This window comes from Tetrahymena thermophila, assembly GCF_000189635.1.
Source record: "Tetrahymena thermophila SB210 genomic scaffold scf_8254028, whole genome shotgun sequence".
Taxonomy (NCBI): Eukaryota; Ciliophora; class Oligohymenophorea; order Hymenostomatida; family Tetrahymenidae; genus Tetrahymena; species Tetrahymena thermophila.
Genome location: NW_002476022.1, coordinates 262,348 through 277,737, shown reverse-complemented (window position 1 = coordinate 277,737; position 15,390 = coordinate 262,348). Strand labels below are relative to the sequence as shown.

General features: G+C 25.6%; 4 protein-coding genes across 4 annotated transcripts; 2 read left to right on the top strand and 2 right to left on the bottom strand. All coding sequences in view use genetic code 6, as the record gives it.

Moving 5' to 3' along the window:
• Window positions 1-138: 138 nt before the first annotated feature.
• On the top strand, window positions 139-2,201 carry TTHERM_00670780 (hypothetical protein; the record flags this gene model as incomplete). The annotated part of the gene is made up of 2 exons (XM_001026399.1): window positions 139-870; window positions 1,056-2,201. The coding sequence occupies 2 exons, from the start codon at window positions 139-141 to the stop codon at window positions 2,199-2,201; spliced, it is 1,878 nt and encodes a 625-aa protein (XP_001026399.1).
• A 492-nt stretch (window positions 2,202-2,693) lies between these two features.
• Window positions 2,694-3,908, bottom strand: TTHERM_00670770 (p21-carboxy-terminal region-binding protein; the record flags this gene model as incomplete). Its single annotated transcript, XM_001026398.3, has 1 exon — window positions 2,694-3,908. One exon carries the CDS (start codon window positions 3,906-3,908, stop codon window positions 2,694-2,696), a length of 1,215 nt encoding a protein of 404 aa, XP_001026398.1.
• Window positions 3,909-4,708: 800 nt separating this feature from the next.
• Window positions 4,709-13,272, top strand: TTHERM_00670760 (hypothetical protein; the record flags this gene model as incomplete). Its single annotated transcript, XM_001026397.2, has 12 exons — window positions 4,709-5,260; window positions 5,429-6,547; window positions 6,597-6,744; window positions 6,804-7,556; window positions 7,734-7,916; window positions 7,960-9,317; window positions 9,378-9,537; window positions 9,593-10,048; window positions 10,521-10,603; window positions 10,670-11,218; window positions 11,268-11,705; window positions 11,761-13,272. The coding sequence occupies 12 exons, from the start codon at window positions 4,709-4,711 to the stop codon at window positions 13,270-13,272; spliced, it is 7,311 nt and encodes a 2,436-aa protein (XP_001026397.2).
• A 334-nt stretch (window positions 13,273-13,606) lies between these two features.
• Window positions 13,607-14,786, bottom strand: TTHERM_00670750 (transmembrane protein, putative; the record flags this gene model as incomplete). Its single annotated transcript, XM_001026396.3, has 7 exons — window positions 13,607-13,730; window positions 13,787-13,865; window positions 13,917-14,169; window positions 14,233-14,276; window positions 14,338-14,419; window positions 14,482-14,669; window positions 14,720-14,786. 7 exons carry the CDS (start codon window positions 14,784-14,786, stop codon window positions 13,607-13,609), a joined length of 837 nt encoding a protein of 278 aa, XP_001026396.2.
• Window positions 14,787-15,390: the final 604 nt, after the last annotated feature.

Here is a 15,390-nt window from a genome sequence, read left to right as displayed (position 1 = left end):
ATAATCTATGGCTATAGATAGATGCTAATTTCCTAGATTATTAAATAGTATAAAAAATCATAATAAAAAATTACAAAATTATACTGAAATAATTAAATAGTAAGTTAATAAATATTATTAAAGATTGCAAATAAAAAAATGATGAAATAGTCTAAAAAAGTACCTTTAAACTTGAAATTAATGGTTAAAAATCAAGCTAATTTTTAAGAAAATGAAGTAATTGGATAAATAGATTCTGAATAAGATTTATAGATTTGTGAAAACAAAAATACTATTTAAGAATTCAATGAAAACGAAATAAGTGAAGAAAGCCCAATTTTGCTAAAATGTAAAGAAAACAATGAAGCTGCTCCAAAAAATAACATAAAAAATGAATTACTAACTTCATCCTATTTCTTTTAAGGTTAAAAATAATAGTAAGTTAATCAAAATTAGAATTAAGATGTCTAAAATAATTCGAATAATGTGGTTTCTGTTCCAAAGTAGAGGTTTGTTAGGAGATAATTCTAATAAAAAGAAGGGTAGTCATCACAGGGAATGAATGGAAGAATTTTTAAAAATTTTGATAAAAGTCAAACAAGACAAGAATAAACAGATAATTTTATGAAAAAGTCAATAAGAAGTTCAGCAAATTTAGCCAATTAAAATGAAATTAATCTTTTTAAGAATGACATCCTTGCAAATGTGGTAGAGTGCTCTATTTCTACTTAGAATATAAAATAGAAACAAAAAAATTAGATTAAAATCAATCCTGCATACAAATTAGACGAAAAATTTATAGAATTGATGAAAAGCAACAAAAATGATATGAACGGTGAGCATTTCGATGAAAAAGTTGTTTCTCAATTCAAGAGTCAATAGTCAATTGAAGTAATTAAATGCTATTTTTCTATAATTTAAATAAATATTAAATTATTTTTTAATCTGTTTAAATAATTTTAATGATAGAAAGAGTGTTTTGTTTATCTAATTTTACTGCTTTACAGTTTAAAATATTTAAATATTTACTTTTTTTTTACTTCATTTTTATAAATTAAATTGATTTAACTAATAAGGATCATATTCATACCTTTTGTACAGTTAAGCATGTCCATAAACAATATTAAGTGATTTCTAAAACCCAGAATGACCTTGATATGTTAAAAAGATCTATGATATTTAAAGCAGGTAATTATCTTGATAAAAAAATATAGTCCAGTGAATTATTACCTGAAAGTGAATAATAAAATTTAATTTAGCTTTATCATTAAAACATTTAAAGCTCAATGGAAGATTGTCTACAAAGTAACTCAAGCTTAAAAAACAATATGCCAGTTTCAGTTTCTGCTAAAGTTATACAAAATAATTTTATGGAAACCGAAAATACACAAGAAACAAACCAAAATTTTGCTAAACTTAAAAATGAGTGTTTTATTTCTGAGAAAATGCAATTATAAGCAAATCCTAGTAATGAAAACACATAATGCTGCACGCCCCCTTAAAAACTGTAATTAAGCAGCGATGTAGAATGTCCAAATGACAAAGATTAAGAAAGTGAGCCTAAAATAAATTTAGAGGCTAAATAAGAAAAGAAACAATTTGAATCACAGAAAATTTAATAAAACAGGTCACTTAAATCACTAAGTTAAAAATAATATTGTGTTACATTCACTGATATCCAAAACGTAAAGAACTCTACAAAAGAATATGCAAACTTATTTAAAGGTGCTCCTATTTAACAGATCCAAAATATCTAAATGATAAAAGATTCTGACGAAAACTTCTCAAAGCTACAAAATTCATAAAATTTCAGGATAAGATCCACACTTAAAAGGGATAATTTAAAATTTTAAGATTCTTCGTTAGGTAATTAAATATCTAAAAGTAGCAAAGATATTTTTTCATGTAGCTACTAAAATATTGAAAAAATAAATTAAAATGATGATAATTAAGAAGATTTTGAGTTGTTTAATTACTTAAGTTGTCACTTAATACCTGAGTAAATCGAGTCTAATTGCAGTTTGGATAAAGCATGTTATGATATTTAATAGAAAAACTTTATAGTTAGAAAAATTAAGGTTGATGAAGTTCAACCTAAATCCAATAACAAACTGGATATTACCAATCAGTATAAATATGCTAGATCATCATCAAGTTAGCATATAAATAGAAATTTATTACCAAAAAAATATTAAATTCAATTAAAAGATTAAAAAAATTGACTGAGTTTCCAAATATGAACTGAAAGTAATCTCCACATAAGTAGTGAAAATTATATTTATTCTTTATTTTATCTTTATATAATTATCTATTTATCAATCAATATCTATCACTGCTGATTAATCTACTGATCCTAAAATTAATCAAAAGATTAACATAAATTTTATTTTATTTTTAATTCAGTATTTACTCACTCAAAAATATTAATGTACAAAATACAAATTTAAAATTATTTTCTAATTTATTATGAAACATTTTTTTATTATTTGTATTATCTTTATCTACCAACTTACTGTTTACTAATTTCTCTATTTATAAAATGAAAAATTATCCGAATAACCTTACATTTACACACTTTAACTTTATTTTTCAGGAATAAATAATTAATGAAATATATAAATTTTATTTGAAAATTAAAATAGGATATTTAAAAGCCATTAAACCAAACTAAATCTACTTAAGTGCAAGCAAAAACAAATAAACAAATAAATAACTCAATCACATAAATGCAAAGGCATTTCTGGAATTGATTTAAAGTAGTCTGATATTTTTATTAAATAAATAATCTTGTAATTTAACTCTTTGCTCTTTATTTCGTCCATATTTTTCTTGCTTAAACCAGATTAGGATTTGGATTGAGCAGCTTCAAAGAAAAATTTAATTTCAGCTTTTTCCAAAAGTAGAAAATCTTCAAATTTAGGATACAAATACTCATCTAATTCTTCCTTTTTGAGCTTTTTTTGGCCTTATTATGGGTCTTAAGTTCCTTTAACTTCTTTTGCACAACGGGTGATACACAACAAATACTCAAAATCAAAATTTTCTTTAAATTCTTTTTAATGGTTTTGTTTGAACCATTTGTAGTCTTCCTAGAGCTATGTATGGAGAACGGGAACTGCTTAAGGAGCTACATTAATAATTCTTTCATTTATAAGTAAACCAACTTTATTTTTGGCTAAGATATTTTAGAGTTTTTTATGGTCAGCTTCATTATTGAACTTTTCACTTTTTTGATTAACAAATTTGATAATTTCTTTTACAACGCTTTAATTTTCATGTTATTTAGCACTTATAAATGTAGAAAATCCGATGACATTAGTCTCTCTTTCTAATTTGGCTTTTTCTCTAATTTTTTTTTGGTTTTCATCTTCCTCTTCATCTATCACAATGAAAGTTCCTAAAGTAAACTATTTAACAATAATATCTGCTAAATCACTTGAATTGTAATCAGAACCATCTAAATAACCATTTATTAAACCTTTCACAGAATGGAACATAGTTTCATTTGCATCTTTGAATTCAAAATCAACATTAAGTACTTCATCTTCTTCGCCTTCTTCTCCTTCTTCATCATCATCATCTTCATCTTCCTCTTCATCTTCTAATTCATTTTTTTTTTTAGTAATATCTATCAAGTCTTCACTATCTAGGTCATCGTCATCTTCATCGTCTTCTTCATCCTCTTCATCTTCCCAATCATCTTCTTCTTGATTGCCTTCTTCTGCTTTTTCATTTTTTTTATTTGCTTTTGATTTTTTATTGGAGACTTATTAATCTTCTTCTTAATCATCATCTTCATTTTCATCAACATCTTCTATCTATTCATCATCCTCTTCTTCTTGACTTTCCTAGGCCTTTTTATTGTCCTTTTTGTCATTCTCCTCCCATGTTCTCTTATGGAGTTTAGATTTTTTGTTATTAGTAGACATTTTGAATTATGTTTTTTATAAACTAGAAAGTAATTAATTTTTTATTTTAAAAGAATATATTGATTAATATAAATTTAGTAAATTAATTTATTTAGATACACTCTATTAAATTTAATTTGCTCAAAAGGTATAATTTAATCACATTTTTAGTAGATAGATATACATTTTTTAAATTAATTTTATCAAAACATATCAAAAATTTTATTTAAAAGAGATACAGTAATTTGAGATATATTTTTATTGTGATGATTACCAATAAATATTATGAATTTTTGGCGAATTTTTGGTGTATGATGATTTTAATTCTATTGATATTAAGCAAATTAAGTCTATAATTATTAGTCTTAGGTGATTTAATGATGATTAAGTTTTAAGATTTTGTAGAAGGAGAAGTAAAGTATAAAGGGAATTTAGTAATGTTATGAAATCTTATTATTAACACAACCAAATCTTATTATGAGAGTGATAGAATCTAAATTCTAAGATGAATGAATGAAATAATGAATGAATGGATTTATATATTTAGGGTTATGTAAACAAATTCAGGCTTATATTTAATTATAATGATTAGATAGGATTTCATAAAGAAAAAACAATATCATTCATAAACTTTAATTCAATCAAAATAAATATTACTGAAATATTAAGGAGAACTCATTGTGAATATACTTTTTAAAATAACAAAAAACAACTAAATATAATAGTTAATTGTTTACTTTTTAGTTTAATCATACTATTCTGCTTTAATCATTTGAGAGCTCATCTTAGAAATATTCTTTGTTGAATACAAAATTAGAAAGATGAGGAATTTTAATAATTGCTTTACAATAGTCTTCATTATAAGCTAACTTTTATAACAAATACTGAGTGGATAGATTTATGGAACAGATATTTAAGTCATGTATCCTGTCGCTTTTCAAGCAACTCAATACTCATTTAATATTATGTTTGAAACCATCCTAACAGCAGGAAATTACTTAAGGATAAGCATGCCTTATTAGATTGACTATCTAAATGGAGTTAATGATGTAAAAATAGTAATTCAAGATGCTTTAAAAGCAAATCCAGCTATGTCCACTAATACTGTCACAGTATAAGATAGTATCTATCATTTTTCGTTTCCTTCTGACATTTTACCCTTTACTTGGTATTCTGTTACATTAACTGGAGTTGTAAATTTAGATAATCCATAGACAGTAGGATTTTAAAACTTGATTTAGGTAGCAACAGTTACATCAACTGTTTCTAGTGCAGTAGTCATTGACTCAAATTTTTTGTTTGGTTTTTTTGCATTAAGTTCTACACCACCTTCAACTGCTACCATATAAGCCACTGCTCTTCCTGGATAAAATGTATTTATTTATAATTTAATTTTCTTTTCAAAATAAATTAACAAGTTTTGCTGATAAGATTTTATAGTTATATTTACAATAAAAAATGTTTAATTTTAAAAAATAAAATATGTAGAAAATATCTTTAATTGTTTTATTATTAAAAACTAATTAATTATTTTTAATAAGAATTTGATCAATGTCCCTGGACAAAGTTATTAAATCACACTAGTTTTAGCAACTACTTAGAATGTTAGTTCATACGATCAGTCAAATCCATCGGGTGTCTAGTATTAAGTAGCTATGACTGATATTTCTTTTTCATTTATGAATCCAAGCTCATGCACAATATTAAATAGACCCACTGGTATATGCTCGTGCTCTAGCTATTAAAGTAACCCAGCTATATTACTGATTAGCTGTTCATAGGATTTATTAGTAGCCAATACATAGCCAATATAAGTTTAAGTTACTGTTCAAAATTCAATGAAGCAAGTTTAAAATAATTAAGGGTTTAATCTTAGTGTAATTTATCCACCAACTTAACAAGTTGTTGAAACTGGCTCAAATAGTTCCTTCTTCTCTATTTCGTATATCTAGTTATCAAATTTATAATTGAAGCTTATGCACGGAATACCATACACAACTAGCTTTTTATAAAATTATTAAGTTCCTTTAGGTATTTATATACCCAGCACTTCTTCTCCTAGATTCCAGCCTTTCAATTCCGTTCGAGTTGTCTTTTAGGTTACTTCAGCAATATCTAATCCAAACGGTGGACTTGTTATATAACTAACTTATAATTCTGCTGAATCAATACTAGAAAGCTCAATTTATCACAATCTACCTTAAATTAATCCAAATACTCCAATAAAGTGTTAATTTAATTATTAACTTAAGATGGTTTCGTGTGTTTAAGTTGGCTAGCTATTATCTAATACAAATTATTTTGTCGGATGCAGGATCGCTTTAACAAATAATCCTACCTTGATTACCGATTCAAATAATAACTTGGCCATATAAAATTTTGGAGGAGTCTAAATTCTATCTGCATTAAAAGATTCTAACGGAAACGCATATTTTGGTCCTGTGTCTTAGATAACTTACCCTGTAAATTCAATAAATGTGTATAAGAATGTTGAATTTATTGATAGTACTGGTACTCATAGTCTTGTTAATTTTGGAGATAATATTGTGGTATCATCATCAAGTGCTCTAACATTAAGTTAAGCTTTTGCAGCTAGTATAACTAATGGAGCTAATATTGGTATATTCCCCTCTTCAAGCAACCAAAGATTACTCTTTTATGTAATTTTTAAATAAATATTCAATTTAAATAGAAAAATATTTTTTAAAGATTGGAGTTACTTAAATGCAGTAAACATTTTAGGACTTTCTTGGTTACAGGTAGCAAAGTACAATGAAGCTAATTTATAATGATAATGTTATTCAAATCTCAGCAGCTGACTAGTTAAAAGGAATAGAAGTACAGAGCACTTAAACATGTAACTTGTTTTTTATTAAAGCACTCTACAATTTTTATTTTTACTACATAAAATAATAGCTTACTTTACAGCTTATAACACAGCTGCAACACAGTTAAATCCAGCAAATATGATCACATAATAATAAGATTCATAAAATAATAAACTTTTTAGTTACGCCTAGCTACAAATAAATTCTTAAAGACCAATTTTTGCAGCAAATAATTAAGGATTTAGTTTGCAAAATGTTTAGTTTCCTTCTACATTTAGAACTTCATAATTTCTAGCTGATGACAGAGTCTTAGATTTTCTTTTAACATTCATGTATTAATAATCAAGTACATAAACTAATTTACTATCTAATTCTTAGATGCTTTTCCATGGATATACAATATCCTCTTCATATGTAGACTCATCTAATCCATACGAAGCTTCGTTTAGTAATGTATATTCTAAAGGTGCAGATTATAATAAGGGTTATAAGATTCCTACCTTATTAAGGTTATATGGATAGCTTACAACTACTCAGATAGGTGTTGCCACAGTAACAGGATTAAAAATTGCAATTATACCTGATAGAGCTGTATAGAAATTTTTTACAGTAAATTAATTTTATGTAACTCCAGGTTAAAGTCCAAATGAAGGTTGTGGAGGTACAACTCAATTTTGCTATTCTTATGAGGATGGAGGATCTTAAAAAATTTCAAGTCCCCCAGATAACTGGTCATTAAATCCTTTTGTCGTGCTTGATCTATCAAGTGTTACAATCAATCTTTCACAAGCCATAGCGTTAGCTTTAAAATCACAAAAGTAACCTAAGACTATTAATATTGGTAAATTAATCAATTAAGCAATCAAATCTACAAATTAATAATTAAATTAATGGTTTTTTACTTACTTACTTAATTATAATCTTAACTATTTACCATTTTTAATATTAAATTTGAATTAAAATATTTCATTTTTTATTTAAAAAAAAACATTCTAAATAACTAATAATTAAATAAAAGCCGTTTTTTAATTCCAACCTAATGGATTGATTGAAGTTGTAAATACTTTTAGGTTATTTGGTGCCTCTTTAGGTTTAAGTAACTTCTTAACAAATTAAAGATTCTACAATTAAGTAGTTGGAACTATAACATCAGCTAATAGCTGGGATTAGACATCCAACTACTCTGAAAACTCAGGCTAAAGTAATTTTTTTATTAAATTCATATTCTAACTTCTTTTTTTAAGTGAGTAGCTTATATCAAATTAGTAGCCTGAGTTCTATAGGTCCTTCTAAAACAGCAACCAGCTTTTTGATCCTATCTCAGCACACAGACAGTGGTAATTTAGTGAATAGAAATAATTAAGCAAGCTTATTATACGGTTCAGGATTTACTATTTGCTCTTTCTAAAACGATTTAATAGGAACCTCTCAGATTACTGCTTTTCCTGGGTCTTCATCTGTCTCTAAATGTATTCAGAAATTTAGATATAAAACTTACTTGATGGATATTCCATATTATAATTATATCACATTCTGCCCTTTTGATTCTTCATCATACACTGATGGAGCGACAGGTTTAGGTGTTACATTTTAGAGTTTTAATTTTCCAAATTAATGGGGAGTAGGTTATCCTCTTTAGAATAAATTTGCTTATTCATGGAGTAATAATAATGGCTAAATAATAGCCATGATGTAAGAAACTTAAAAAGTGCCAGCTACAGGGTATGTTTCTGGCTGCTTGTCAACAGCATGGTCTCCTTAATACTAGAAACAAACAGACCGTTAATAAATTTCAATGAATATTACACCAAGTGTATAAGCAACCCTTAATCTAATTACTGACTTCTACAATATCATATTAACATTTGATGGTTTACCTTCTGGGATGATATTTTTTTAATAATGCTTTGTTTAAACTGTGAGTAATCCTAGCAGTAATATTTCTCCATAATATACTAATTGTGCAGCTAAAATTAAGACATCAACTGTAATTCAATTCACTATAACCAAAATTAACGATGATGGCATACCTATTTCTTTTAACCCTTCATAATAATTTTCTATCAATTTCGTTATTAGCTTCTTAGGAACAACATCTAATCTATAGAAATTTACTGTTCAATTAGCATTGAATTCTTATATATAAGATCTTTGCAACTCAGGAACCTAAACATCTTTACCTGCGGCTGCAGCTCCTTCTTCACCTGGAACTAGTTCGGCTTCTATTACAATATCTAACTTCTAATGCACGACTCCCACCATTTTATCAAATACAATGTGTTAATGGAATTTCGCGTATTCAGGAATATCCTCAATTCCAAATACGACAATCAGATTTTATCTTGGATTCTTATCAACTCCAAAAATGATTTCAAATTTAGATTGCTAAATATTTGAACAAAAAACTTATCATAATTACTTCCCTGAAGGAGTAGATAGTGGCCAAGTAACAGGTTATTAACCATCAGATAAATTTTCTTAGATTTCATATAATTTAGTATAAAACACAATGGATATCGTTTTTAGAGGATACTACACTCCTCCTACATCTCCATTTTTGATGAAGTGCTTTGGATTTAAAACACCTACAGGCGATAACAATGTATTTTTTATATTTGTTTTAATAATTAAACTTTATTTAATTTTGAATTTAAAAATTAAGTCTAACTTGAGTGTTTAATGGATAGATACAACTTAAAGCTAAAACACAGTCATTTAGTCATCATTTCCAAATATCAACTATTATTCCTTCACTTTCTTTAGAGCAAAGCAAATGACAAGCTCCTAGCTTAAGCTTATTAGTAAGATATTCAGTGCACCAGGTAAATAAGTTATAGTATTATTTATAAAAGTAAATGTATTTTTAAATTTAAAAAGGTTTTGAAGCTGTTTATACTATATAATTTGTTCCATAGAATGTTAAAATTGTTAAAAACTCTAGAATTTATATAGAATTTTCAGTTGGTTATAAATAAAACTTAAATTCAAAAGGAAGTTCACCACAATGTCAATTAAATGGATACAAAGTAGCTTGCATATTAGATTAAACTAATGTTCGTAGATTGGTGGTATATCCACTTTACGGAACTCAAACTTCTCTACCACCACTATAAATATATACCTTAGTTATAGCAGGAGTTTAGCAGCCACAACAATTAGACTCTTATGGATATATTTGGTTTGGAATTGATGCTGATGACAACTTAGCTAATGGTATTAATGAATAAGGAGATTTATAAGACAATTAAGTTTAACAAGCTAAAATAAGTTATTTGTCCTATCCTTCTTTTTCTTATAGTACCCTTAAAATTAGATAGCCAAGAGTTTTGTTAAGTAAAAATTATTTCAATTCTTAGTTGTTTTCAAATTTTATAAATCAAAATAATTTTCATTAGTTTTTAATTATATTTTTATTTAAAAACAAATAATTTTATTAATAAATTTTTAAAAATTAATAAATTAAATAAAAAACTAAGTCCGTCTTTTTAATTTTATTAAAAATAATTTTATCAAAATCAGGAATAAATAAATAAATATTAATTTTTATTTAAACGTGGCATAAATTTTTTTAAATTTTAAACTCAAAAAATTAATGAATTAAATTAAAAATTAAGGCTTATTAATATTAGCAAAAATAATTTGCCAAAATCTGTAAAAATAAATAAAAATTAATTTTGGAAATATTTATTTTTATTTAAATATGGAATAAATATTTATAATGAGATTTTACAGCATAAATTATTTTTTCTAATATTTCATTCTAAACTCAAAAAATTAATGTTTTAATAAATATTTTTATTATTAGGTTTGAATTTTACATGCAGTGCTAGTACAATCACGAGTAATAGAATTGCAATAATTAGATTAAATCCAGCATTTTTCAACTCAGTAAAACACAAAATAAATAGATTTATATATAAACAATTTAATTGATGGATTTTTATTTTATAATAGTAATTAGATTAATAGGAGGTAGATTTTTAATGTAACTTTTTTAGAAGTGGTGACCCACTAAGAATAAATATTACTTCTACTTGTGAGCGTATATTTGGAAATAGTTTAATAAGAATGAACCTTACTGGAGATTCTTTCAATAATAATCAAGCAGCTTCGTACTGGATATAAGTATTTTATTTACCATCGCCTGACTATAGCAATACTGCCATTAATCCGATATTCTTAAACTTCTTCATAACAGATTCAACTATGAACACTATTTTATACGCTATAGCTCCTTCTTTAACTCAAACATCTACACCAATAAGTTTTTCTACTCCAAGCGCAACTTCTAAATAAATTATGTTTTATTCTTATTTCTCAAATCTAATCAACCCATCTGTTAATGCAATTTAAACAGTTTATAACTAATTATCTGGTAGAGAAAAGTAGTTATCAATCACTATCTATAGAGGTGTTATTACTAATAATATAATTTATTTATCATTCTTACAGTAAAACACTTAGTTCGATATCGATTATTCGTTTTACTATGTCAACTCGACTGTAAATAATCTTTTATCTATTTCATATTAACGTAATTTCTTATCATTAGGTATTTGGATTATTTGACATCTACATGGGAAAACAATCTCTTTCAAGTAGTTCTGTGAAAATAAATACTGGAGATAATGGAATTTAAATTGCTTTAGCTGCATCAGAGACTACTCCTTTAAACACTTATACTTTACAAATAAAAAAAGTAGGACTTTTTGAACCTTTCGAAGATCCAGAAATATCCTACCTTCCTAATTTAGTTGTTAACGTATAAGAATACTACTGCCAAATATCTTTAAGTTCAACAACTCTTTCGATTCCTGTTGGTTCTATTTCAGGTCCAATCATCTTGGATTTTTCTTAATGTCTTCCTTCAAAACCAATGACAGTAAATGCAAAAATAACTAGTGTGCCGTCATCAGATATAACTTTCTACAGCCAAGCTAATTAAGTAGTTGGATATCTTTATCAAACATAGGCAGTTTTTTATTTCTCTGTAAATTTGGATTAATTTATCATTAAAAACTAAATAACATTTCTTTTTATAAAAGTCAAATAAAAGTTTACAGCCTCCTTATAACACTTATACAGTTACATTCACCTTTTCAGGAGTAAATTATCATCATTTTATATTATCTCAAAACACGCTGACGATAACAGTCACAGCACCACCTGCGTTTTAAAATACCGCTATTACTGGTTTTTCACAAGCTCTTTCTACAGATTAATCCTAAATTAAAATTACTGGTTAATGTAACTAAAGTGGATATCTTTATTGGGTTGTAGGAATTAATGAAAGTTATTTAAATAGTGCTTTATTTACAGTTGGAGTCACTTTAAATTAGATAATGCAATAAACATTGTATTATAATCCCTCCACAACAGTTTCTCTGAAAAATGTACTAAATGATATGAGATATAAGCAGTTTTATTGGGTTGGGACACCTTTATCATTCTCAAATTAACTTCTTGCTAGAAATTATGGAGTTATGCCTGTAGTTTCAGGCAGCTAATTCACATTAACTCTTAATGATTTACCATAACGAAGTATTTACTCTTTCACATCTTATTGTTATAGTAACTTAGGAGTTGCCAGTACAGCTTAAAATGCTACTTGGACAACTTCATGGAGATTGGATTCTACTGGTAATCCTGTTAATTCTTACAATCATGTCTAGATTGATTTGACATTTAACACATAATTATCAAATGATCAAATAAATAATTTATAATGCTAACTTTAATAGGCACTTTCCCTAAATGTGTACAGCCTATCAACTTCTACATGTGCAGTATGTAATTAGACTTAGAATTATACAATAGTTAATCCAGCTTCTAAATAAGATTTAAACTTTGATCCAAGCACTTGTGTTTAAAAAACTAAGTCTACTAACGCAGTTGTATACACTTTTTATGCTTGGTCAGGTGAGTAATCTACAGGTATAATAATAGATGTATCGAAAAAGCTCTAAGCCCTTTTAGCATCTACACCTTGCTTCTTTGTTTTAGCTTTGAACTACTCTTATGATCTTGATATAGTTTAATATTTTACAAATATTTACATTATTACTCCCATTACTCCTCAGGCTTCAACAAATCTTAAGCCATAAATCGATTTGCTGAATATAACATATACTAATTAAAATATCACTCTATAACTTTAAAATAAAAATGTTCCAGGTTTTTTAATTATTGGAGCTCATAAGTTCTAGTCATAGCAAAAAGTAAGTTCATCCGATACATCTTCTTAGTAATTAACTCGAATAGCTTTATAGCCAACTCCTCTAAAGCTGAGACAAGGCTTATTTGGTGATAATACAGTCATGAATCTTTATCATAATACTTTTGTTTTGACAGCTAACTAATATTATAACTTTACAATTAATCTAACATTAAATTATGAGTATGCTATTTACTGGACAGTAGCTTCATATGATTCGTGTGCAGATTCTTAATACGCTCCTATTGGATATAAATAATTTATATTCAAAGGAAACTAAGCTAACAGTATGATCTTATCTCTAACTAGTATTTCATTAATTATTTTTATGATGTTAGTCTGATAATTTTTTTGTAATTAAATTTAATTATGTTTTATTTTGCAAAATTTAAAATGATTTACTTGCATATTATCTTCACACAATAAATTTAAATTTATCATTTCAATTTATTAAATTTCTTAATATATTAAATTTATAGACATAAAATTGAAGAATTAAAATGATTTAACTATTTTTTTTAATTTTTTAAATGAATATTTTTTTGAGTAGTTATTACAATTTATATAATTTTTATTCAATTATGGAGAAATTATTGGTTTAGTTAAAATAGATATTTTACTTTAAAAAATAAAAATCTAAAATAAATCAATTTTTTATAAACAATTAATTAATTAACTCATCTAACAAATATTTCAACATCATCAATAGCAAAACTTGCTAAACATCTATCTTTAGCTAAATTAGATTCAAATTTAATATTCACTTAGCTTTCACTATGTGGAATTGTTATTTCTACAGGTCTAATAGAGAGTTAATAAAATAAATATTAATTAAAAAAATATAATTTGTAAATTACAATCCAAAGTGAGGATCTGCTGAAGAATCTCCACATATATCAAAGTGTGCATTATCTCCATCAATAACTTTAGTCCAAGCTTTTAATTAAATTTCAAATGAGTTTAACATTTTCCAAAATAAATTCTTACCCATTTTATCATCAACAAAAAGTGATAAACTTTCTCCTTCCCATTTGTCAAAAAAGTGTACTCTTGCTTATATCTTAATGTTCTTATGCTTAGGTAGATTTGTGTACAATTTTTATAATTTCAAATCAGAAGGCCCAACACAATGACCTCCTAAGAAATAATCCTGATCTTCATCATCTTGATTATTTTCATGTCCACCAGTTTTCTTAGCACATAATTAAATTTAATTAATATTCCAGCCTATCAAGCTTTTCTAAATTTGTAAAAAAAAGAATAAATAATGTAATGTGATGTGATGCTATTTTTTAAAATTTACTTTATCTTCAAAGTGATCATGATATGCAAGCTACCACTAATTGCCTTATATAAATTATAAATCAATAATTATCTTTTCTTTTTCTAATAAAAGTAAATTTATTACTTTGCAAAAAACTGGTCATCTCTAATGTTTCCTCTACTTCAAGAGATTAAATAGTAATGTCGCCATTTAACTCTAAAATACCCTAAAATTTACCAAAAAATATTATGTCATTTTCTTATTCTTAGCTAAATCTGAATAAAATACATTTGGATTGGTAACTAATATTCTTGAAAGAGAAATCTCATTAGTCACTATTTATTCTGAAAATATATTTTAAGCAGTGCACAGATAACTATCTTATATTATTGACTAAGCAAACAATTAGTTTGTAACAATCTTCTAAGCTTGAAATTATTTTTATGATACTACACTTCCATTTATTATCATATCACCTAAAAAAATATTATTAATTTAAAACAATCAGAAAAAGTATTTTTAATACCTGGAAGACAAATGCAGACTTGCACGAACAAAATCAAATTAATGACAGTATGTAATTTGATATTCATTATGAGAATAACTATATTTAGTATTTTAAAAAATCTTTTTATAAATAACTCTATGAAAATGGTAGATCAATTGTATTTTATGATTTGAATTAGCTCTACAAGTTCTGATTATCTCTAAAAAACAAAAATTAATTAATTAAGAAACAAAGAAATATTTATCAATCAGCATAATTGGTTTTTATAAATTAATTAAAAAGAAGTATTTTCATAATTAAAAAACGATTAAAAGATAATTGCAAAAAAACAATGTAAACCTGCTAATAATAAATTAATTAATTAATTAATTAATCAATGAATGTTAATTAATTAATTTATATTCTACTAAAACCTTTGTTTGAAAATGTAAATTTTGCAATAATAAAGTTAAACGAGTAATAAATATAGTTTTATTTTAAATTTATCTAGTTGAGATATCTTTTATATTTTCTCTCAAAATTCAATTGCATTAATTTATTATTGAGAGTATTAAATTAAGTTAAAAATTGACCAAAACGGAAATTTTGTTAAGTGTAAAATGCGAACGGATAAATAATATATTTTGAATCAAAGATAAAAAATGTAAATAACTTCTAATAAAAATACATTTAATGATATAAAAAATGTA